We start from the raw sequence: 24,301 nt of genomic DNA, 5'->3' as shown, positions 1-24,301 counted from the left end.
CCTGCCTTTTTCCTACGAAGGGCTCAAGGCAGCTTACATCCTCCTCCTCCTCCATCTTATCCCCACAACAACAACCCTGTGAGGTAGGTTGGGCTGAGAGTCTGTGACTGGCCCAAAGCCACCCAGTTGGCTCCATGGCTGAGCGGGGACTAGAACCCGGATCCTCTGAGTCCCAGTCCCATGCTCTTAACCACTACACCACGTTTTTTGCACCATTCCTCCCATCTTGTTTCTTACCAGAAATTGATTGATTGATCAGTCAGTCAATCAATCAATTGAAGAACAGACATAATAGCTGCACAAAGTAATGGGATTGTGAGGTTGGGGTGAATAACATCATATAGTACATTATAGATGCTTCGAGAAAGCAGACCTAAGAGAAACCAGTTTTAGACAATAAGAATCAAAAAGAATACACAGAAACAAGACATTAGCTAAATGTCAGTTCTCATTTAATGTTATTATAATCTTGTTTGCAACATTTACCACATAAATCATCTAAATAAATAGATGTTGTACAGTCTTTTAACCATTATCAATACAAAAATAAAGCCGCTCATTGCATCAATTAAAACTTGCTCTGGCCTTCTCATTTCTATTACACTCTGTTTGCAGCAAAAACTCACTCATTCACAAAAAAGGCATTAAAACTTCCATTTATTTACTTTTAATTTTGCTTGGAATTTGTTCCCTCAGCCCCACCCTCCCCAAATACATTCAGTTAGTCTTTACAAAATAACCAAAGAAGCTCATTCTGTGCAAAGGAAGCTTTTGTGTGCAAAGATAACTTGGGCACTGTGTCAAGAAGATACCAACTCAGATATCATGCCAATAAAGAGAACTAATGAAAAGCCCCACAACACATTGAGAAAAATTAAAAGAGAATACCACCTCAGGTCTCTCTCTCCCCCATCACAACTACTCTGCCCCTTTCCAACCCTGAAGAAAACAATATAGAATTAAGCAATTAATTCAGACTGGGATCTTGAAAGATCAAGTGCAAATGAGGACGAACACAGCTCCACCCCCTTCAACAGGAAACAGACTTGGCACTGAATAAGCCTTCAGACTTCATTAGACAATTATAATGCCCTGTACTGATTTATTAAATCTTTGATTTCATGGTATTTTCCCAACCTCCTTTCATAAAAAGGGGTCACCAGTAAAAGAATACAACAGTTATTAAGAAAAAACTGCTGTATTGCTTACATCCCACCCAAGAGCCTGACTAAGCTCCCTATTTCTAATAAAATATTAAAGTGCAATTTGTCAAGGAAAAGGGGGAACTCTGAAAAGATGCATTAAAAATATTTGTTATATACACGCACATATAAATGGAAGAGAACCACAATGCTGCATTTGACCAACTTGTCCAAAGCCAAAGGGATAACGAGCAACTTATTGCTGATATCTGAAAAATGTTGCGTTCAAAAGGAGTTTAGAATAGTATCAAATTCTAAGAAGGATTATGTCTTCCTTGCCCAAAATGGTGAGCCCACTGTGCAGGTCAATCTGAAAAACAGCTGAAAGCTCAGTTGTGGTAAATATGTATATGAGTAGCCTGCAGTCTGATATTGCTACACCTTCACCTTACCAATGTTATTCCTAAACGCCAGAGAAGCAAGTATTTACAGTGCAAGCCTATGCATACCAACTCAGAAGGAAGCACCGCTGTTTTCAATGGGACTTACTTCCTGGTAACTGTGCATAGGACTATAGTCTTGGTACTCATTTCTGTGCATTTAGGTTGGGTTTTTCCTGGTGCAAATCTGCAACACGCCAAGCAAACACAGACATGTATATGTAGCCTACACCATCTACATTGCAGACAATTGCAACCATCAGTGTGACTGTTAATATTAGTTTGGAAGTATGTCATTACTAGTGTGATTCTGCAGTCCCATTCTTCTGTAAACTGGTACATTTTGTCACAGGACAATTCAGAAGTGCTTTGGCAAATATAACATCTGCATTTTGATCCATTAAAAACCTTTGGTGTCAACACTACATTCCCCTCCTCTTTAATACCCTGTTTCAATTTCTTTTGTCTCACTAATTATATTGGCTTTAAAGCTTCTCATCAGGACAGTGTCCAATCTATACCAAGCAAACCAGCAACCCTATGGGTTCAAAAATACGTATTTCCCCATTGCTTGGGTCCTCTCCAAATACTGCTTGGCAGTCCCCATTTCAGACCATGCTTGGTTTGTGGGGCTTTTTGGTTCAGAGAGGGGGGAAAAGACTTTATGTTTTACAATGCCTTTTGCCACAGGTATTGCAAAAAGGGAAAGGGCTCCCTTTCCCAATGAAGTTCCTTACTGTTAAAAGGAAAAACCTGGCATACCTTTCAACATTTCTTTAAAAGGTCACACCTACTCTTACTTCTTAAAGGAACATTGTACTTTCCTGTGCAACTGGCAGCCTATCAGCACCAAGCCAATGATCATGGAGGCATCTTACCTCTCTTATGATCCATTTTGGTTGAATATGCATGGATATCTCAAGGAATATCAAAACAAGGCTATAGTCAATCGTACAAAGTCAACTCTGCATAACCATGGTGGTACTGGCCTTATATATCTTTAAGCCTTCTGTGGCTTTTTTATCTTTGCTATGATAAAAAAAAAACATCTGTCAAGGCAATGTCACTGGAGTAACCATAGTTCTACGATGTACTCTGTCCCAAGTTGTGGCTTGCATTCCCCTATCCACAGCATCTCATTTCCCCCACTACATTGCCAGTAACTATTTTTAGAGAACATAAAGCCAATTCTCTTCTAAATAATGCTTGAAATTATCAACATGGAATATTAAATGATCCTGTGTCTTCTCTGATGCAGGTCACTGAAGCATGGTATGCATAGAGAACATTTATCTACATGACTTACACTGAACTCAAACATGTCCCTTCCCTATACAGTCCTTCTTGTGAATACTGTTCACATGACAAAAAGGTGAACAGCTTCATAAAAAAACTAACTAGGTTCATAGAAGAAATTATTCAACAGCATTTTACCTTGGACTAGTTTAGTACCTACTGTAGGGTGATTCAGAAGACAGATGCTTGTTTTTACTAATCCTTTGGCATCCTTTATAGAATGGGTAAGACGTGCTGGGAGAGATTACAGGTTAGAAATATTCATAATAATGTGAGACTTGGTCAAATGCATCCCAGCCCTGAAAATACTATTAGAAATGAAAAAGACAACACAATTCTAGAGCAGTTTTTGAGACCAAGAAAAACTACGGCCAATATACTATCACATGTAATGACCTAAGGGCACTTTTCACATGATTAAGATTTTTCAGCTGGCTTATTTAACACATGCATATTTACTAATTATACACATGCATACTATAGTGAGTCCTTTGGAATATCACTACACCCCCACCTATTAGACTTCTATTGTTTTGCTGTATTTTGAGCCATTTAAAACTAACAGAACTGGGATTGTCATCTCCCTGACCCTTGCCTCTACTTAACATGCAATATTCTCATTGCAATTGCATGCTTACCAACACTAACCAGTTTCCTGCCTCAGTCATAAAATCTGTGTATATGTAAAGTTAATATCTCAAATATGATACTTATCTTTGAAGAGGAGGCTAACAAACTATTGGTACTAAATAACAAAGCTACCAGTACAAACTGGAATAACAAGGGCAAGTCCCAGCTCACATGATGTACAGGCCTGATCCTAAGCTTGGAACTTGCTTACACCAAGTTCTGGTGATCAAAAAATAATTCTGATCACCAATGCATGGTATAAGCAGATTCCAAATTCAGGATCAGGACAGTACATTATTAGGGGGCTTGCCTCTGTATTTCCAGGACCATAAAGTTTGTTGCTAATCAGACCAACGTCTGAATTTCTTCAGTAGTCACCAGAAGCCTCGTTATAGATTCTTCAATATATTACCCAAAAGGAGACACTTTGCACATAAGCCAGAACTGATTGTTTACTGTGAACAAATAATCAGCATTACTAGTGCATATGGTTCTTTTGTTCCTCCCTTCACACAAGCAGATAAAGCAAACTAGAAATGGAAAGTTTTACATGACGTCCAAAGCTGGTGTTCCTAAAGAGGCTACGGCTCATAAGCAAACAACAAATCCAGGTTTCTATTTCTGGCTTATTTTCCTGCCTGTGAAAGAGAGAAGCCAACAAGTTTGTAAATCAGTATAAAGCTAATTCACAGTAAACCAAGGTAAGTCAGTAATTCTGGCTAATCATTATGTGGAAAAAGGGCCAGTGACCCTTTCATTTATGGTAAATAAAGTATCTATTTTTCTGCCTTGAATGTTGAACTTAATTTGAGCAAGATGCTCAGTACATGGTTTATAGAAACACAGAAACAGAACAAGTCAGAAGAGGCCTCCTGGGCCATCTAGTCTGACCCCCGGCTCCAGGTGGCTCCACTCATGACATGCCTACCATGTGCATGTCCAGCCTATCCTTATTTTCAGAATACCGTTTTTATAATTTCAATTATAGCAGTGATACAGAGCTGTGACAATCATGAACTACATGCACACATTAAGACATTTTTGCAAGGGAAGAAAAATAAAGCAATCCCAACATCTCTTACAAGATAACATCAAGCATGGGCTGTATCCACAGCTGCCACCTTCTCCACTAGCTTCTTTGTATAGCAGCTGTACGGATGCACAGAAATTCAATAGCCATTTTTTTCCAAGCATGAAAATGCAGCAATGGGAAAACTGAACTAACTGTATGTCTGCCTTGTCACACAGTTACTAAAAAAAAGGCACCAGAACCCTGCTAGAGACTGGTGGGTAGGATAGGGCACACAGAGTCAAATGCAAAGTCACTGGGCACATTGGAAAAGGATAATAGAGGATAGTTAGGCATAGCCCTAAAGAACATGTTATTGGGCCCTATCTACGTATGACAGAAACCCCTTTGGAAGTCAAAATAGTTGCCTGTTGGTTTGTCAGTGCTGCCATCAAATTATATGCACACATGAAACCCACTGTAACTATCTGATTTAAAATTAGATAATCTTGTAATTTATTGGAATTTATGTGAATCCTCAATTTAAACAGATAAGATTTTAGTCATTTGGTCTATTTTTCGTTTCACAGCAACATGTTATTTTGCCTCAGAAGATTTTAATTGAACACTTTGGATGTTTTTAATTGCTGCAATGGTTTTTAATTTGTTTAAACATTTTGTATTTAATGTTATGCTTTTTATTGTATTTATACCACTTTTTAAAATAAATTCTTGTTATAATTTGTTGTTACCCAGAAAGCTTTGACTTTGAGCATGGGAGTGGAAAGAACAAGTGCTGGGCTCTTTCTCAACATAAAACCAGAATTGCTAGATAGTATTCCAGCCACACACTACTTTGGAATCATTTAATCTCACCAGCAGCAAGCCTCTTTCTCCTTGTAACTAGACACACTCCAATTTCAATGTACTCCAAACCAAACTTGAAAGCAGGGAGGGGGAACACCACACAAAATCTCTTTTCAATAGTAAAATTCACATAACTGAAAGCGCACTGACCTGTTTCTCAAAGCTATGTATAGTTAAGACACTGAATTGAACTACCAAAAAGTGGGGTAGTGGGGGAAGTATTTCTCTCTAAGGCTGATGGCCTGGTACTTAATATATACACATATTAATAAGACTTCCTTTCACATAAGTAGCTTGAGCTAGCCGACTGAATTTTGAAAAAGGCAAACAATGATTTAGAGATGTTAAAGCAGAATTAAAGTATCCTTTCCCTTCTAGCCTCACACAGCTGGAAGGATTCAAATCAACTGGGAAGATGCCAACCCCTTAATCACATTCAAAAAACCGTATGGCTAGAAACTGTTTTAGACAAGGATAGATGATAGTTACCAAAAGTCATGTGATTTTTAAAATTTAAAGACCATGCACACTTCAGATAGACACTGTCCCTGTCATGTTAGCAACCAGTGTTTCCTGCTGCATGGAATCAATTTTTTTTCTCCTTACCAGAGGTAGAGGAGTGAGGAGGAGAAAACATGGTTTTCATATTGTCTTGGAAACAGCACAGAGGACCCATCTGCACTGCAGACTTACAGCACTCTAAGTCATTTCTAGGGAACTGCAGACAGGCTTATGAGGATTTTCACCATCACCCCATATTAGACTTCAGTCCTCAGGTTTGTGAGGGAAGCTTAGATAAAATGATATAGTTTTATACAATTAAATCACATAAAACTGATACAGTTTTGTAGTGTACATATGGCTATAAAGGAAGAAATAGAAGGAGAAAACAGAAATTAGGTGACAAAACAGATGTTTTTCTTTCCAAAGGTTCCTGCTATGTTAAACATGTAGCTAAATGTGGCAAATCTATGAAGGCAAGACTTCATACGTACAACATATTAAAAAGGGAATGAATACATTAGAAGTCCCACCTGCAGTTAATTTATGAAAAATGAAAAAAATTATAGCACAACCTTTTATAGATCCATATTGCAATATGGAGTAGACCCAGGATCCCCAACTTTCTAATTATTTTCTACAATTTGTTCTGTAGGAGTTAAAATGTGAAGCATTTCACAACATTTTTCTTTGCTAACTTATGAAGATCAGCATAGCATTACGGTCACAGCTACAGAGTCTGGTCAATAAGCTGCCAGTCAACTGCCAACCGATTCTGCACATTCAGCTTTTGCAATACAATTTGTTGACTGTAGGTACCCAACATTATTAGACAGAGGGCATTTATTTCTGTAAAACAGCTTCATGGTATGGACTAGCTTTGTCCAATCTGATGTCCTCTGGATGAGTTGCACTGCAACTCCCATCTTCCTCAATCAGTATATTGACCATGCTGGCAGAAAATGATGGGAGTTGCAATCAAATACTCTGGGGGCACAGGTTGGAGAAGGCTAGTACAGCCCCACAAGCCAGATACTAATGGCCACAAAAGTTTAAACAGCTGCAGTAGAAAATGTCAGGAGAAAGACAATACCTCTGCAAAATGTGAAGCACAGGTGTTTGATGGTTCTAGCCTTCTGGAGGGTTAGACTAAAATTATTCCAAATTACCCACACATATATAAACGTTGCTATTTTTCCCTGTGCTCAGATTATTCTGAGAAGAGACCATCAAGTGTTTAACATTTTCACCAGGTCTCACAATAAGAGTTCAGCACTGAATCAAGCTCTTGATTTGCTAAAGCTGTCTGGAAAGAGATGTTTATAGTGAGGCAGCCTAGATGTCATGCTATTCTGTAGTCTGATGGAAAAGACAAAAGCAGCCAGAATAGATTTAGGAAGAGAATTCCAGTATATCACACCTACATCCAAAAAAAACAGATCCACTTTTGTTAATGTGAATAACATGAGTATGATGATTTACATCTTCTAACCCAACATCAGCATCCCTCCCTTTAAGAGCTCTGGAAAGAAAAATCCACAGTAGTTTCACTGCTCTTAAAAAGGCAGAAAACATCTCTAAATTGGCAGGTGACATCTTGTACAATATTACAGTGTTTCACCAGAACAAAGTTCCAAGCAGACTATAATATCCACAAAGATTTTAAATGTAGCTTTTCTAAATCTCCAGTCTACTGTAATTTTACACACCCAAGGAGAGAAATCTATTTTTTGTGTGCAAGAAAGGAGTCAGTAAATAAGGTGGTGAAAGATGCACTACAACATCTTATGCTCCATCAGTTTCTCTTCCAATCTCTAGCCCTAAGCAGGTTTACTTAGAAGTAAGTCCCATTAATTTCAGCAGTACTTACTATCAGGTACAGGTTAGGATTATGGCCCTACTTTCTAACTTCCCAACCTAAGTTCCCACAAGAAGCTATATTTTCTGCAGTTTTCATTTGTTTAAGCAAACATAAAGAGCACGCGCACGCACACACAGAGAACATATGCTAAAGCTATACAGTTCCTTGATACAATTCCTTTAAAAACAATGCAAAAAAACTCACAAAGAAGTCGTAACACAAGTTCCAAGGCATTGAAGTGCAAGACAAGGCTCCATGGAACTGCAGGCACCTTCTCCCTGGCATAAGTGGGGAACTTCACAGAAAGACACCCTTACTTGTATAGAAAGACATTTACAAGGACCAGAGGTTCATGGATTAGAACAGGAGGGATAATACTTTGAAGGGCACTTTATCCCTTTAACAAATTAAAAGCAGAAAAAATATAAGCCTTAGATTTGTCTTCCAAACCCTACTCTTTTCTACCCCAATACTTCTGACCCCTCATTTCAATCAGACAGGGCAATGGTGATCTCCTCATGGTCTACATTCAGAAGCACCAGTAGCAACTACAGTTCTGATTCTATAGAAGAATCCATCCTCCTCTCCATCACCGACCCTGCTTCTGATCTAACCAAGCCACTGCTCCAAGAGTTTTATTAAGATACCATTATGGCTTCATACAAGTCAATGGCAAAACTCCCTTCATCTTAAATAGGAGCAGAATTTCTTGCAGTGTTCCTTGAATCATCCTAAGTCCTGCAAATATTAAAACAGAGCTTCTAAACACCCTCTTAATAGTTTGTATACCCTGATATCACCACACTGATAACTAGCAAAGATGTCCAAGCTGGACTGATTGAAGCAGTTATCTAGGCATTCAAAATAGGAAGAACCTTCAATCGTTAACATACACAGAAATGCAATTGCTAGGCAGTTCAATCTTTTAGTCAAGACATGAATCCAAAGACAATGGTCATGTAAAGCAACAGTCCATTAGCTGCTAACCATAGCAGCGTTGTTGTTGCTCAGAATTATTCCATCAACCCATGAAACCAGCATCTCCTTCAGTTTTGGTTTCTGTATTCTAGCTGCTGCTCTTCAGTGCTTAGCTCTACAATGCATACTCACCAATGCACACTGAACTCCAGCCATCCTCACGATCCTCACTAAACTCTTATTTAGCCCTATAGGTCCTTCACATCTCTGAAGACAGATAGGCATGACCATATGCTACCCAATGGGGATCAAATCTCCCAGCCACCAAGAACCTTTTATATGTCCAATTAAAGAATTCTCCATATCTGCCACAGAATCCCTTGGCATTGCAGCAGATTCTGGAGCACACCCTTAACTTTATGCACAATGACACTCGCACCTTTGGGATTCTATGTAAACAAAGTACATGCTCAAACACCCAGACATTCTTGTGGCTACGCATTGCAGGTGTAAGGTGGTAGAGCTCATTATTGAGAAGCCCCTGTTAATCTGTTAAGCTGAAGGTTTTCAAAGGGGGGGGGGACCTGAAACCCACTCACCTACATCATGAGATGAATAATGGCAAGGAGCACTTATTTTGTGCCAGTATGCCTCTAATAGTAGTTCCTTGAGCTTCTGCTTCTAAAAAAGACTGAGTAGGGGAAGCACCAATACAGGTGTTCCCTTGAGCAATCCAAATAAGCTCATCTGTGTACCAATGGTATAGGTAGTCTCCCAAATTACAGTGTTTGTGGAAGCACTGTGGACCCCAGTGGGCCACATCTTATACAGTACTGGTAAGCAAGGAAGCATCAAAACCAAGAAATCAGCTATCCAAAGATGGTGAGGATTGCTGCTTTCACAGGTGTTACTGAGAAGTAAGCTGACCAGGGAAGCCATTTGACCAAGGAAAATCTACACTGAAACATGGAAGAATAGAGGGATAACTGGCCTCTTCCCTATTTCTAGACACTCACCCCCATCCTTACTTCAACTGCAGAAATGCCATTACACATCTAAGGCAGGGATGCAGAACCTCTTTTAGCCCAAAGACCAAATTTCATTTTGAAAAAGCTCTCAGGGACCACAAAACATGCCAACATACTGTAGCTTAAATCTTTCACAGGCAGGAACTAAGCTTCTAGAATGGGGTAGGGAAACTGCACAAAGGCCAGGAAGCTACCAAAGAATTGGTAAGATAAGGAGAGGGGGTGGGTTCACACTTGGAGACTTACAGTGAAGAGAACCAAGACTCCAAGAACAACAATTTTGGCCTTTAGGCCTGAGGTTCTGTATCCCCAATGTAAGGAATGGAGGTTCTTTTACAACACACTGTGAGTAAACATCTTTGCCAGTGAAAAGAGTTTCCGTTTCCCAGACAAACAAAGCAACAACAGACAAGTAATATATCTATATTCTCTCTCTCTCTCTCTCTCATATATATATATATATATATATATATATAGTAATAAATGAAGGAAAACACAGGCACCCCCACATTGCCTTTCTTGTTTTTGCGTATTTGAAAGTGGAGTAGGAAAGAAAATAAAGAGTCAGAGAGACAGTCAAAATAAAATCAAAATCCTCTGTAAACATTTGTGAAGGGTTTTTTTTTTTTGGGATTTTGCTTATTAAATAATACAATTAAAAATCACCCATCCTGGAAAAATTTGATTGGGAACACAGAAACACAAAATACAAACACGAATATCTCCTACACGTGGAAAGAAAAACAAAACAGAAACAAACAGAAGGGAAAGGAAAAAAAATGAAATAAAAATGAAATTTCAGAACTGGATGCTCCGGTCTCGGAAGAAGCCCTCTGCCATTTGTGCTTCTCTGAAAGTCACGGTAATGGAGTTTGCTGTGATGTCCGTCACTGTCACTTCATTTGGGGGCAGGGCAGGGCTCCAGGTTAGGTTGCCTTCTGCTGCCTCTGAGCTCACTGTGGAAGAAGAAGGAGGGAAGATAACAACATGTGAGGGAGAGAAGAAAAAGAGTGACGAAACCAACAGATAGCAAAGATCTTGTTCTCTCATGAAGCATTTCAGCCCATGCAGAACAGACACATTCAACGCCAGCGGGGGGACAGAAGGACAAGAAAACACAATTGGAAAGAAGCTGCATGTCCACAGTCACACACACTCACAAGAGACACATGGTTTGTACCAATGGTTGTTCTTTGAGTAGTTCCAAATAGCACCTGAGGTGCACTTACATCCGCACCAATCTATTCCCAGTCCACCTCCATACCCCCCCTCCCCAAATCTTTAAAAAGAATATCAGTAGACTACTGGATTGAGATCCCAACCGTCTATGAACTAGCAAATTCTCTTACTTAAAAGGGACAGTGTAGCACTGGACTGAAATTAAGTTTAGTTTATGTAAGAAAATACCAAAAAGGTACTTTCCAGCCTCTTCCATGAGTACTTTGCACAGCAAGAAAAACTGGAATTCCCCACAAGGGAAATTAAGAAAGAGCTGGCTATTACTCTTTCAGAGCCCTCAAAAGTGTACTTCCTTTTAAGGTCAAACAAGTGGACTGTTACATTCTCCCTCTTTAAACACATTCAATCTTTATTTCATCAATATGGCCACAGCAAATGCCACTCACAATGACTGCCCACCCGTTGGGCCTTAAACAAACAAACAAAAAAAGAGAACAGCAGCAATAATCCCCATACCAAAATAGATACATGGAGGAGAGGGGAGGGAAGCCTCCATTTTCTATTACTTTACCTGTTCTGCACCCTCCTGTCCCACCTGGGGATGCACTGTGGGCCCTGTAACTGGGTATTCCTGGCTTCTGTCTCAGATATCCGAGGTGACTCTACTCTCACCTGGGAAAGACTCCATTCTCCCCGACACTACCCGGAATTCCGCATGTGCACACACGTTGAAGGGAGAATAAAAAAAATAAGGTTTACATATCTCTAGTAGTTTCAGCAACTACACCTGAAGGGGCTTCACAACACCTCAGTGGATGGTTCCAAAGGACTCAGAAAAATGAAGCAGCCCTCTGGAATTGTTAGAGTAGGTTTTTTAATTGGCAGCCAGAAACAATCTAACTGCATTTTGTTCTTTCCAAAACATCTGCATAGACATCTCAAAGTCCATTTTTACAGAAGTAGTACTCCTTTAAGACTGCCTCTTTGTTAAAAGAGTTTTGTGCTACTTAAGTTGTGCAATGTGTCACATTAAGCATTCAGGTTTGCCTACAGCCAGGATTATCCCTCTAACCCTCACTCTAGCAACTCTCTTTTGCTCCTTCCAGCTAACACTGTATCCTCCTTTTGAAGCTAGCAAAATTGCCACACCCAGGCAGCCACTGTAGATATGCTGCTCCTTATGAAGTGAAACCATATACACCTGCTCTGTGGAACAAATGCCCTTTCCTCCCCATAAAAGATAGTCAATATGTTGCTCACAAATTAAGGTGTTCTTCTCTACCCTCACGGCAATCATTTTGGCCCCCAGTGAAGACAGTTCTATTTTCCAAATGTTTTAGTAGTTAAATAGGGTTGAACTGAGTGCCAGATTGGGGGAAGGTAGAGTAAATGCTGTTTCTGTCCTTTTAGGGCTCTTTCAAAGATCAGGAAAACCAGCAAGATAAAGATTTTCCAATGCATAGGCATGCGCTATCTAATGCATGTACAACTTTTCCTTAATTACTCCCTGCACTCTTGAGGATATTCTATACAATGTTACATCCACAGAAACATTGCCTCTGTTTAGCTGATGGGGGTCACATTACAGTTCCACTTTTGCAGGGTGGTTTGAAGAAACTATCAAAATTCTGAAATAGCTGGAGAAAAAGAAGGCAAACACAGAGATAGCTAAATAAGAAGGCTCTTACATGGTATTGCCATGTGCATGCTAAGCCACTGTATGAAGAATCAAAACACTGGTCCATCTTGCCCAGTATTGTCTACTTGGACAGAGAGTGGCTCTCTCCAAGGTTTCAGGCAACAGGTGCCCTACATAACTACGTCTTATGTCTATTCCCAGCCATAAAAAAAAAAGTTCTACATGAACTCATTCCTTGAAAAGCTCTCATTTCAAGGCCAGGAGGAGGAAGGGAGAATACCTGTGCTGGAACAGATATTCATCTTATGAGGCAACAGCAGGCCAGGTGCAGTCTTCCATTCAGTGACTATCAAGCGAATGGGTGGTTATGATTAAGACTGTGTGTATATGTGCACACTCCATGGTTCTGCAGTCTGGTATTGCAAGCAAAGCATAATATACTGAGAATCTCTGTTTATATAGTTTTAAAAGCAAGTTATCTAGGTGTAAAGGATATAAAGGTAGGAGTTATCATCCTTTGACAATGCTTGACAAAGCCTCAGAGTAGCCTTCCCTGGTGCCCTCCAAATATGCTAGACTGCAACTCACAGGCACACTGGAAGCTGCCTTTTATAAAGATCAGAGCCTTGGCCCATCAGAACAGTATTGACGACACAGACTGGTGAAGGTTCTCCAGCCTTTCCGGCTGCAATTTTTTCAGCCCTACCTAGAAACAATGGGGATTGAACCTGGGGAACTTCTGCATGCGAGGCAGGTATTCTACCCGAGTTATGCCTCTCCCCCATTTGAATGATGGGAGCAATGAGCTATGTTCCCTCACAGCTGGAAATGATCAGAATTGCAGGTCAACATATTTGGAGAGTACCATGCTGCAGAAGGCTGTTTTAGAAGCTAGAATTCTGTGTTTTGAGAAAGATCTTCAAGTGCCAGAAATGGAACTACATTAACTGGCTAAGATCCTTGGCCTATCCCAAGGCTAAGAGAAGTAGAATAAATTGTCCAAAGGAAGCCAGTTTGTCTCATTAGGAAGATATATAAACACAAGCTGGAAAAATGTAGCTCTCTTAGCATACACTCCAGGTCAGCATTAGAATATTTCTTTTCAAATCAGAGCATGCACACAGCCTTTGCACGGATGGCTCAGTGAGATGCAAACAAAAACCATTCAGCTGTTTAACAAAATGCACATGTCTGATGTAAAAAATAAACTTTTCAAAAACATATTGTTTCCTTATTGAACTACAGATGTCAGATACATCTATTTATATAACAAAGCATGCATGTGGCATATACCAGTCCTGGTGTCCCCTGAAGAAGTGCAATTGTTGTAGTCTGGTGAAAGCACAGATCAACCTTCCCCAGCCTGGTGCTATCCAGATGTGTTGGGCTGCAACTTCCATGATCATGCTGGCTGACAATTATGGGAGGTACAGTACCGTCCAGCACAACTGGAAGGCATCAGGTTGAGCAAGCAATTCTGTTAGCTATCTGTTGGCTTCTGTTATCACCTCAACCAACTCTTCCCAGGGATTTCCGTAGAGAATAAAACTAGTTTATGTCTAACACTGAGGCACCACAGAGCTCCCATTGGGTTAAGTAGGGGAAACTCCTCTATCACAGTTGTAGCTTCCTCCAGTGCTTTTAATGCTGCATTGGTTATCAACAGAAGGAACCCAGGCAACAAGCATAGCTGAGCTCTTATTGAAGTCCCCTGCAGATCAAAGAGGCAGAAGCACAACCCGAACTGTCTCAAGAAAGAGATGCTCATCCCATGGCAAATCTGAGCTACCACCATTGTTTGGCAGGGTAACAATATTAGCACAGCTAGTCCATCTGGGTTAGCAAGCCAATGGCACTGGGATCAACTGCTTAGCATGTAGATTACAGTTGACTGTTTCACAGATTCAGACTGCCTGTGACCCACCCAACAGTAAGTCTGGAACTACCGCTTTAAATCAGCCAGCAGAAGGCTATTTCAGGGGTTGGAAGCAAAAGAAGGGGTTTTCCAGTGACATCTAAAGAGTCAATCTCAGATTACATTCTCGGAATGCAGCAGCTAAGGAGGAAAATTGAAATGTCCAGCAAGCAAGATGAGATACTTTTGGCATAGTTGGAGATGCTTCTGAACCTTACCCTCCTTGCTGGCGGGTTGTGTAGCATCATCCCAGTCACTGGGAGTCTGCCTGTCCTCTAGCGCCACTGGCTCCTTCAGGAAGAACTCCCGACGGCGGTTCCTGTTCTCCAGGCTTGACATGCGGGTGAACTTCTTCCGCGAAAGGCGCAGGTACTTCTTGTTCTTGCTCTGTTTCCGAAGAGGGAAGGGCAGGACTGCTCCCCCACTCTTTTCGGGCAGATCAGGTGGCCCTCCCTTGGCTCCTGCCAGGCTGTTCCCTCCTCCCCCAAACCTCCGTGACAGAGAAAAGCAGAGTTTCTCTTTCCCTTTGTGTGCGCTCCTCAGGTCCATGCTATACAGCCTCTGCCAACAGAGAAAAGAACTCTCAGCTTCACCATGCCAGGATCCAGCTGCACAGCTTACGCAACTACCTGCAGCCACTCCCAGACCAGGAGGGTGTCACAGTCTATGACAGGGGTCCCAAACTCAACTTACCTGGGGGCCGCTGGAAGTAGAGTCTGGGTGAGGCTGGGCCGCATCAAGTATTCCACCACCACGGTGGTGGTGGGCCGCTCATCCCGTGGTGGGCCGCAGGGCCCCTCCCCCGTGCCCCGCCCACGCCGGCAATTGGCCCGCGGGCCGCGAGTTTGAGACCCCTGGTCTATGAGAACTGCTGAACTGGGAGCTGGCCAGCTGCCAGCTCTGGCCCTTGGAGTCCTCAGGTGGCCATGGCCTTTCCAGCTCTTGGGCAGTTTTTCCCTCATTCCACAAAGCTGAAACACTTCCCCTTTGTCTTAACATGGGAAATCTTTAAGCTATAATATGCAGTCTTTTTGGTTCACCCCTTTTGCCTTGTGTCCAGCCCACCACCAAAATGCAGCCTCCAAATGTTTCTCCAAAATGGAATTAGACTCTTGGGCTGAAAGAGAGTCAACACCCATGCCATAAGGCAACCATCCAGATGCTTGGGATGATAACTCCCATTATCACCAGCAAGGACTGCCATTGGCCTGTTCGGCAATGATGATGGAGGGAGCAGGAGAATGTTACTCTAAAGACTCGCTTGATCAGCTCTATAGCATGGTATAAAAACATTTAAATAAATATTTGTATGCAAGCAAAAACTATAATGGGGAATGACTAAAACAAAAATAATATTTAATCCTGCCTCTGAATGTACAACTATGGATGGGACATCTTTTCTAGCAAAACCCTAAGCTGACATTTGGAAGGTTAACTTTGTTTTTAAATTGTGTTAAGGGTACTAGATCATCCTCTCACAACTTCAGTCTCCAGAAGAAGATTGACTATAACTCTGATCATCCCTGATTGTTTACTAAGCTGGTTGAGGAAGATGAGAGTTGTAATATAACATAATTTGAAGGACCAAGGTTGGAAAAGGCAGCACTGGGATAAGCAATACACTGGATCATTCAGCAGATTTGGGATGTTACCTGCAGTAACAGACGCTTGGGTTTTGGACCCCTCTTCCTGTAACCTGAGGCACGGTCTCTCTCTTCCCTGAGGAGACAATAGACACTCAGAAGTTTCATTTGTTAGCAAAGCCCAAATGCCAACAAGATCTTTTGCACACTTGTTCATCTGTATTACTCAGGCCAGCCACAGAGCTGATGCTTGGGCAAATATAAATTATAGTAAAGAGCGTTTCATAGAACTTGAGATTTTCCATATCCCTACAGTCTGATACAGCTACATTAAAAATGGCATATACAGTATATACTATATAAACAATACACCTATAGTTATTCACACACAAAATTTACAATATTTGCTGAAAATTTCACTAGTGCTCTAAGCCCTTTCCAAAAAATGTGAGGGTGGGGGAGTCAGTAGTGAATGGATGTCCCTGTCATGCTAGGCAAGATAAAAATACTGTACTCCCAAACTATGTTATAAGACAATATGTAAATACCACTGACCTACATCTATCCTTGGGACTACCCATCAATGCAAAGATCTAAAAAAAAAAAAAATCCGTCTGTAGTGCTCATGTGTATTTCCCTAGTCATATGTAGTTTGGGCCTTAAAATTTTCCAGACAGGAATATCATCCCCTCTCCCCATTACATGTGAAGATACACAGGAAAGCTCTTGAATAATTCAGCTATACTGCAAGGGTCTTGATTTTGCTGGGTGCCTGCTCTGTGGAGTACACAGGTCTACCTGTTTTGGCAAAGCAGGGGAAAGCTTTGTGACAATTAGGTCCATATTAAGCCTCTTGGATGGAGATGCAAGATAGTTTGGTTTAAACTTCCCAAAAGAAAGAAGAAATATTCTTACTTCTCTTCATAAGCCATCACCAGGCGAGGGTCAAGAATGTGATCCTCCGGCTCCCACGTGCTGTATCTAACATTAAGAGAAAATAATCAAATTGTTTCTGATAAGACTTGGCTAGCATTGTGAAAGTTCTAGCACCTTCTCTTTCACTGACTCAAGCCTACCACCCACTCAATGAATACTGGAATCATTTCCTTTCCTAATAAGTTAGACTTATTATTACTACTAATGTGACTACTACTAATACTGTTTTTTCGCTTCTCTTCTACTTTCATGCATTGGGTGGATCAAATGAGAGTAAACATTCTCCTTGGAATAGGAGAATAAACCATCTGTCCATGGACTTCACCTCAGTCTTAAATCCATCTTTATTAGCCAACAGAAAGCAGCCTTTCCACCAAACACAGAGCAATTTCCTGCTGCAATAACCCTAAGCAATGTGTTGCTTATTATTTAAAGCAGACTACAATTATAGTCCAGTAAGATTTGAAAATAACTGGATTTTACTGCCCATGTGGTTAATGATTTTAGAGCTGACAAGTACAACTTGTTATGAAGATTTTTTTTCACTAGTTATAAACTCTGAACATGAGATGTTTGGAAGTATTTTTAATCTTCCCTTCTATCCATCATGCATCAAAAAGTGGCTTGGTAAAAGAAGACACTCCCTCTTGGTAATTCAGCTAAGACCAAAACAAAAAATACCAACCCCCCACCCCAAAAAACAAACAGTAGACACAATATTCCATAGCCCAAAGGAGCTCCCAGAAGATACCATTTTGGCCTTAAAAAGGATACATGCCTAGGGGAACAAAGGCAGGCACAAGTCAACCAGAGAGACCTCCCTTGGCTAAGAGTTCTATACCCTTGGTACCAATTCTGGCAAGGGTGGAAAATTTGCTGTCCTTGGTCTAATTTCATGATGAGATCAGTTCAGACCTCTAGCAAAAGTAGTCTGTGTCATCCCTGGCAGCCCAATGGGTGGAAAAGAATGGGTTTTGCCTCTGATCTTGTGCACTGTCCTGTTTACTGGTAACATGCACCCCACACAACAGTGAAGGAATGCAGTCCTTGACCAAAAAAATACCATCTTGCACAACAGAAAAGCCTATCCTGTGGGGCCACCCTCCCACCATATTTTATATGGCAGAGTCACATGCTGCAGGGCCTTGGAAGATTACCTGAGGGGGAAATCCCATGCCTGTTTTAACAGAAAAAAGGCCTACTTTTCCCAGCATTCCCCAGCTGGTTGTGTTGGCTGGGGCATGTTCGGAGTCATAGCTCCTTTTTCTGTCTAAACATGCAGAGGACTTTGCCTCAACTGTTCAAGTAAGAACATAATGAGAGAAGGTTATCCTTGAGATAACCCACTCCCCAATTATTTAGGGCTGTAGAAAGGTCATAGCCTGCATCAATTGGGCTTGAAAAGCCAACTATAAGCCCATAGAGATGATGTGAAAATTGCAGTTATATACTCCACGTGGCTCATCCTTATCTTAGCCAATGCAACTGTGTTTTGGGCCAAGTGATGTTTCCAAACATTCTTTAAAAGCAGTCCCGTGTACAGTGTGTTACTATAAACTTGTACAGACTAAGTACTGTTACAAGTATCACTACCTTGTCTAGAAAGGCTGAAGCTGGTAGAAAACACAACCTGAACAGCTCCATATTAAAGAAACCCCCAAACGGTGAGTTTAAGTCATAGGAGAAAGGACAACCTTACTTAACACAAATAATATAATTAATCCCAGGTTAGCAGTATTTCCAACCAACTGCATCTCTAACCTTGTGTTTGTTTATGCCCATTCAGTTTACCACTCAAACTTATTTAAGCCATACTGGCTTGTTTGGTTGTGCAAAATGGCCCAATGGGTATTTGGGGAAACTGTGGGAATACCTCCTAAAATGCATGTAGCAAAGAACTGGGGGTGAAATAAACAAAAACAAAAGCTCCACCAGAAGGGAAGGGTGGACAAAACTATCATGGCATAATGCAGACAAGAGCATAGGGAATGAGCGTTTTCCACATTCTGGATTTTGCATTTATAACTAATTCTCCTTGTACAGGTTTTTAAATAACTAAAATCATGAAGATATGATCTTTCTGTAGCAATAATACAAAATTATTCCTAATAAGTGAGCCTGATAAAATCTTAAAGGGTGTGGGGAATGACAAGATTCACATATGGAACAACAGTATGGATTAGGAACTAGGGAGCTGGACCTGGAAGGATCTTGGTTCCAAGCTCAACTCAATAGGCAAGTTACTTCTTTCCTTGTGAATGCTTTGCCAAACTAAAAAGTAGGATGCAAATATGTGAAAACTGATTGCTCAGCCTTGAGTTTCCTCTATGATGTGAAATGGAGATGCACATTGGCTTGATTCGCATGCCTTCCTTGAAGAAAAATGCAGCAGCAAAGTATTTTAGTTGCTTAGAGGGTTGGGGGATAAGGCATGATGTTAAATAACGCAATACATTTACTTCAGAAGATGTCTTCCACATCCTGCTCTGAGGGGAAAGGCAGGGTTATAAATAGCTACCTCTCCAGCTCCATTTTCATACATTCTTATGCCGTTTCCATTATTAGTCAACCTAATCTCTTCCCCCGCCCCTGCTCCCACTCTCTTCATTGCAGGGTAATGTAGGCACATCCACAGCCCAGCAGCAACATCGCCAAACCCCAAACTGCAATTTGAGCAATCAATGATTTGCTTTTCTACCTTCCTGCTGCATCAGGCATCTGTGTTACACAGTGCATGAAAGGAAGGCAAAGGATTCCTCGGAGAAAGGTAGCAGTGACAGTGGAGGTGGGGAAGAGATTTCTTTAAAAGAATGTCCTATGGGTGTTGCCTATTCCTCTGCAGTTCAGCGTCTTGCTTGACTGCAGTGAGAAAACACTGCATATAGAAAAACAGTGCTGTTCGTCACACACACAGGCACACGCACACACACACAAAACCCACACCAACACAGAGGGCCAGACTGCAGCAGAACTGCAGACCACGCATTCTGGAAAATACAAGTCACGTGACCATCTTCCTCCTTCTCCCCCTCCCTCCTGCACTTCAAACCCAAGTTGTAAACAAGCTCACAGCTGACTCAGAGCCATAACCCTTCAAATCTGTGGCTTCAATGGGTGGGGCATGCAGGCAGTTTTGGAAGAAGCACATAGATGATATGAAAAGGGAGGGGGAGGGGGAGGGGGAGGGGGAGGGGGAGAGCAAAGGAAAGAGAAGCCAAACAGCTTTTGAGCCTTTCCTCAAGCAAGTAGCAAGTAAGCCACATAGATAAAAGCAGAAATCAAGACTGAGAAGAGAGGAATAGGAACATGAGAGAACGGAAAGATGCAGAGATAAGTGCATCTTTACATTTGATGCTGCAAATTTTCAGTTGTGTGCAAAATGTCCATAAAACACTGAATGGGAAAAATACAAGAAAACAGAGCAGCAGTCAATGGGCAAAATAGTCAGGCAGTCCTTAGCATGAGTTCCAGTTTATATTGATAGTCTTAAGAAACCCTTTCCTCTTTTCCAATCCTAAGAAAGCAATGCATTCATTATACCCTAATTTTACAAGATGCTTCACCAAGGAGCTCAAGAAGGGATAAGTAAGGAAGTTGGTGGTGGACAAATACCAGAGCAATGATGGCAGGTGCTTACTTGCCACTAGGCATAATTTATCGCATGCCACTATGTTTCTGAAAAAAAACAGTGGGAAAGTATCATGAACTAGGAAACAAGAGTGCAGCCTTAATCCCAAAAGCATGAAGTGATTGTAATGAATATTTTAACTCCAAGCTTAGTCTTAAGCCATCCCACAGAAAATGTTTAACCAATAAGGGCTGACAACACCAGCATTATTGAATCCCACATGCTCTGTTAGTACTATGACAGAATGTATAGTCTGAGTATCTCTCTTCCCTGCTTGAGGGGCATGTTGTATGTACATGCATAACAAGGAGGAAGATACTGATAGATACATCCTAGCAGACCATTTGCCTATAACTACTGAGTTACATGAAGTGGTGCTGTAAGGCAGGAGTTTGGGGCATAAGTCAATGGCTCCACTCAGCAGAAGGAGCAAGCCCCCCAAAGACGACACAGCAGCAGTGGCTTGCTTTGCCATGCAATAGGTGCAATACCTCATATTACACTGGAAGAGGAGGAGGCTGTCAAACCATAAAGCCCAGAATCTATAAATTTACCTAACTGCATCAAGCACTATTATTAACCGGCAGCTCATCTCTTCCAATTACTTGTACTTAAACATTCCAAGTATTCCTATATACACAGTACAGTCCATGTGGGTAGAAAAATGAAGATACCTGAAAGCACTTTTTCTTTGCAGGAGCAGTATAGATAGATTTTACAGCTACATTAATCCTCCATGCTGTTGCACACTGCAAAGCAGGGAACACTTGCTCCCTATTGAGAAGCAGTTACCTCTACAGAGGCATTAAGCAGTTATAAACACTAGGCAGCAATCTTGCAGTTGTTTAAGCAATTTAAGATACCTGAGTGGAAGTTAAGCACCACTTAGTCACAAAAGAAATAACGAGCAGTTGATTTGGTTTCATCAAAGTATGGGGAAGAAGCATTTTGCAGCTAAATCTCTTTCAATACCTCACTGAAGGCTTATTGCCAGGCATCAGCAAATCCACTCACCAGCTAGCCAAGGGCAAGTGCACGGAGCCCTCCGATAAGAATCACAGATTTCTACCTCAGAGTTCTCATTTCCTTTGCAGTTTTTGATCAATTAAAGAGTCCCTCCTGAGAAAGTCCTGCAGTTTATTATCTTTTCCATGCACCACACAAGTGAAAGATGAGCTTGCTTCTCTCCTTCAAGTCCTCTGTGTATGACACAAGACTCAAAGAAGGGGGACAGAATTGCCAATGACCACAAACAACGGCCGGCTAGCAGACCAAGTAAGTATTTGTGGCTCCATGTGCTATTGTTCTACTATTACACTCCTGGAGTAACCTTAATGAGCGTATTCATTTGTATGATCCTAAAGGCTGCAGCAAAAATTTTCCTCCAGTGATGTCTTTTAAGACTTATGTTTAAATATGATATGGATTCCAGAACGAAAGGAACCACCTTCTCATTAACTAGTTACTTTCTGTAACCCTCTAAGGAACAGTATCTAAATAAGAGATTTAAGAAATCAATACTGCTTAGCTGACAGTACCAGAAAGGAAAAGCGTAAGTAAAAAGCAGTGTTACTTTTGGGATGGGGTCAACAGAAACAAACATGATAGATGGATAATTAACCAAACATATGCTTGCAAATATACCCCAAACTTACTTGGGGGGCCATCCTTTCCATTTCACCAGATATTCCACTTTACCCTATAGAAAAAGAAGAGGAAAGAATAACAAAATCAGCAACTTAATCAAACCGCACAAAAGAAGGTGAAATGACTAGGTCAGCAGAATGTGTGCTCTATGTCCACTTCCTCACACCTCTCCTTAGTGGGACACAAGCAATAAGCCAAATGTTTCCTTTGCAATCAGTGCACACCACGTGCAGAGGTCCCAAAAAACCTCAAGGATGACAAACCAGTAAATCTATACAGGGTGACTATGAATGCTTAGAAATGTCATTTTATATCTACACATACATATATAGATGCAAATTCAAGAAACTCTGAAGAATCTTTGGGTTGTTTGATATTTGCCTTCTTTTTCTCATTCCAGCTGCCATAAGCACCTCTGGAGTGTCATACATGCTCTCTACTTACAACATAATTGACTTCTTCTACATGGTGCGTTCCTATACAAACAACTGGACATGGAGCAGGAACGGCTCCTAGTGTGGCAGGCAGACCTACCTAAGGAAATGAAGGTAGCTGACAAGATGCAAGTTCCCCAGCCTCACCTTCCACACACAACATGCTGCCATTTGCTTGCAATGCAAAATATGAGCCTTCTACCACCAGCCCCGTCAGTTTAATTCAAGAGGCCATGTGCCCCTCTGACATGATCTGTAGGCCTGCCCGAAAGTGATGGTTTTTTAATTTTCCATCATACATGGATTGGTAAGGAAGGGCAATGGATAAATTCAACTAAACAAACAGTGTGAAGGTATAATAGGTTTGAGCTAATATTACATGACACTTCTACCTGGCTCTGCAGACATGATTTCCTAAACCAGAATGTGTTGCTGGCTTTCTAACAGGGCTATGAAGGTGCAAGAAACTAGGTGGAAACACTGGACTCCAAAACTGAAAGAGATTAATCTTGATTATAGCACCATGATCACCAGTTTGTGATACTGTCTCAGTTTCCTGAATCTTGCAAATACCAGGAAAAGGCTGCCTGGTTATAGGAGAATATCTGTATTCTCCTATGGGATCCTTGTAAATTCTGGAACTGAACACTTCCTATTTTACATTTATGGAAACTGTAAGTCATCAAAATGTCAATTGCATGTGCACAGCCTCTTGGCATTCAAACTGCCGTGCAAGCCCACCATACAGAAAAATAATCACTTTTCTACTGTAAGCCTGTGTTAGTTGACTTCTAAGAAATGGGCAATTTGTTTAAGGGCATCTCTGGAAGGCAAATGTAATATACAGGTAACCGGATGCTCAAAAATAATGAGCTAAATAACTTGACAGAGGTTAAACAAAACAGCACGAGGCTATGAAACAACATTCAGACCATCCAGTACCCATCTCAAATTTCTTTAATGCTTCTTGGCTCCACCAAGAGATGCAACCCAAGTTCCTCTTTCCACTTGCTCCACTCTACCTAAATATACAGTGGAAACATATGAAATGAGGGGAAACTCAAAGCATGTTCAAGGTGAGGGGAAGCGGTTTTTAAACAGTGGACATCCACTCTCCCTAAATAGCAAGAGTACCCTCTTCCACTATCCTATGGTTGCAAATACAGCTCCACGAGAGGCTATGGCTGCAACTGCAGACAGCCCTTGCCATTTACCTGGGAGTAAGTCCCACTAAACTCAATGTTAGTTACTTCCAAGTAAATACACAGTATTATTCCCAGGGGTGTTTATATGAAGGGGAGCTACTACGTTTGTTTTCCCTCCAGGGAGGGGCTACCACGTGATAAAATGTAAACAACCATTATCCCTACTATACCAGCTTGTTTTGGTGCATGACAGGCAGCCACGCAGATTCACTGGGGCTTCACTGCCGCCCCCTGCCGCCAGAAAGGTGCTGCGCTCCGCCACGCCCCCCTCCTCGCACCGTGGCATGTGCGCGGAGTTGGGGCAGCAGATGCTTGCGCGGCAGCTGACAGCAAGTTCCGTGTATATTAGAATGCAGCTAAGGAAGAGACAGTGTGACTTCTGCCTAAGGTTAAAATGTGGAATTTAAAAGGCCATTTCTCTCTCTTCCTTTCCTCCCCCCCCC

At 41.3% G+C, this 24,301-nt stretch overlaps 1 protein-coding gene across 1 annotated transcript; it reads right to left on the bottom strand.

Annotated features, from left to right (window-relative positions):
- Positions 1 to 435: 435 nt before the first annotated feature.
- Positions 436 to 22,271, bottom strand: CBX7 (chromobox 7; the record flags this gene model as incomplete). Its single annotated transcript, XM_044441285.1, has 5 exons — positions 436 to 10,648; positions 14,644 to 14,986; positions 16,078 to 16,144; positions 16,924 to 16,989; positions 22,228 to 22,271. Coding segments are annotated over 5 exons (678 nt in total), but the record flags the coding sequence as incomplete, so codon positions are not given.
- Positions 22,272 to 24,301: the final 2,030 nt, after the last annotated feature.

This window comes from Varanus komodoensis, unplaced genomic scaffold (genome assembly GCF_004798865.1).
Source record: "Varanus komodoensis strain SLA01 unplaced genomic scaffold, ASM479886v1 scaffold39, whole genome shotgun sequence".
NCBI lineage: Eukaryota > Metazoa > Chordata > Lepidosauria > Squamata > Varanidae > Varanus > Varanus komodoensis.
The sequence above is the reverse complement of the archived record's forward strand: the minus strand, read 5'-3'. Positions and strand labels throughout refer to the sequence as shown.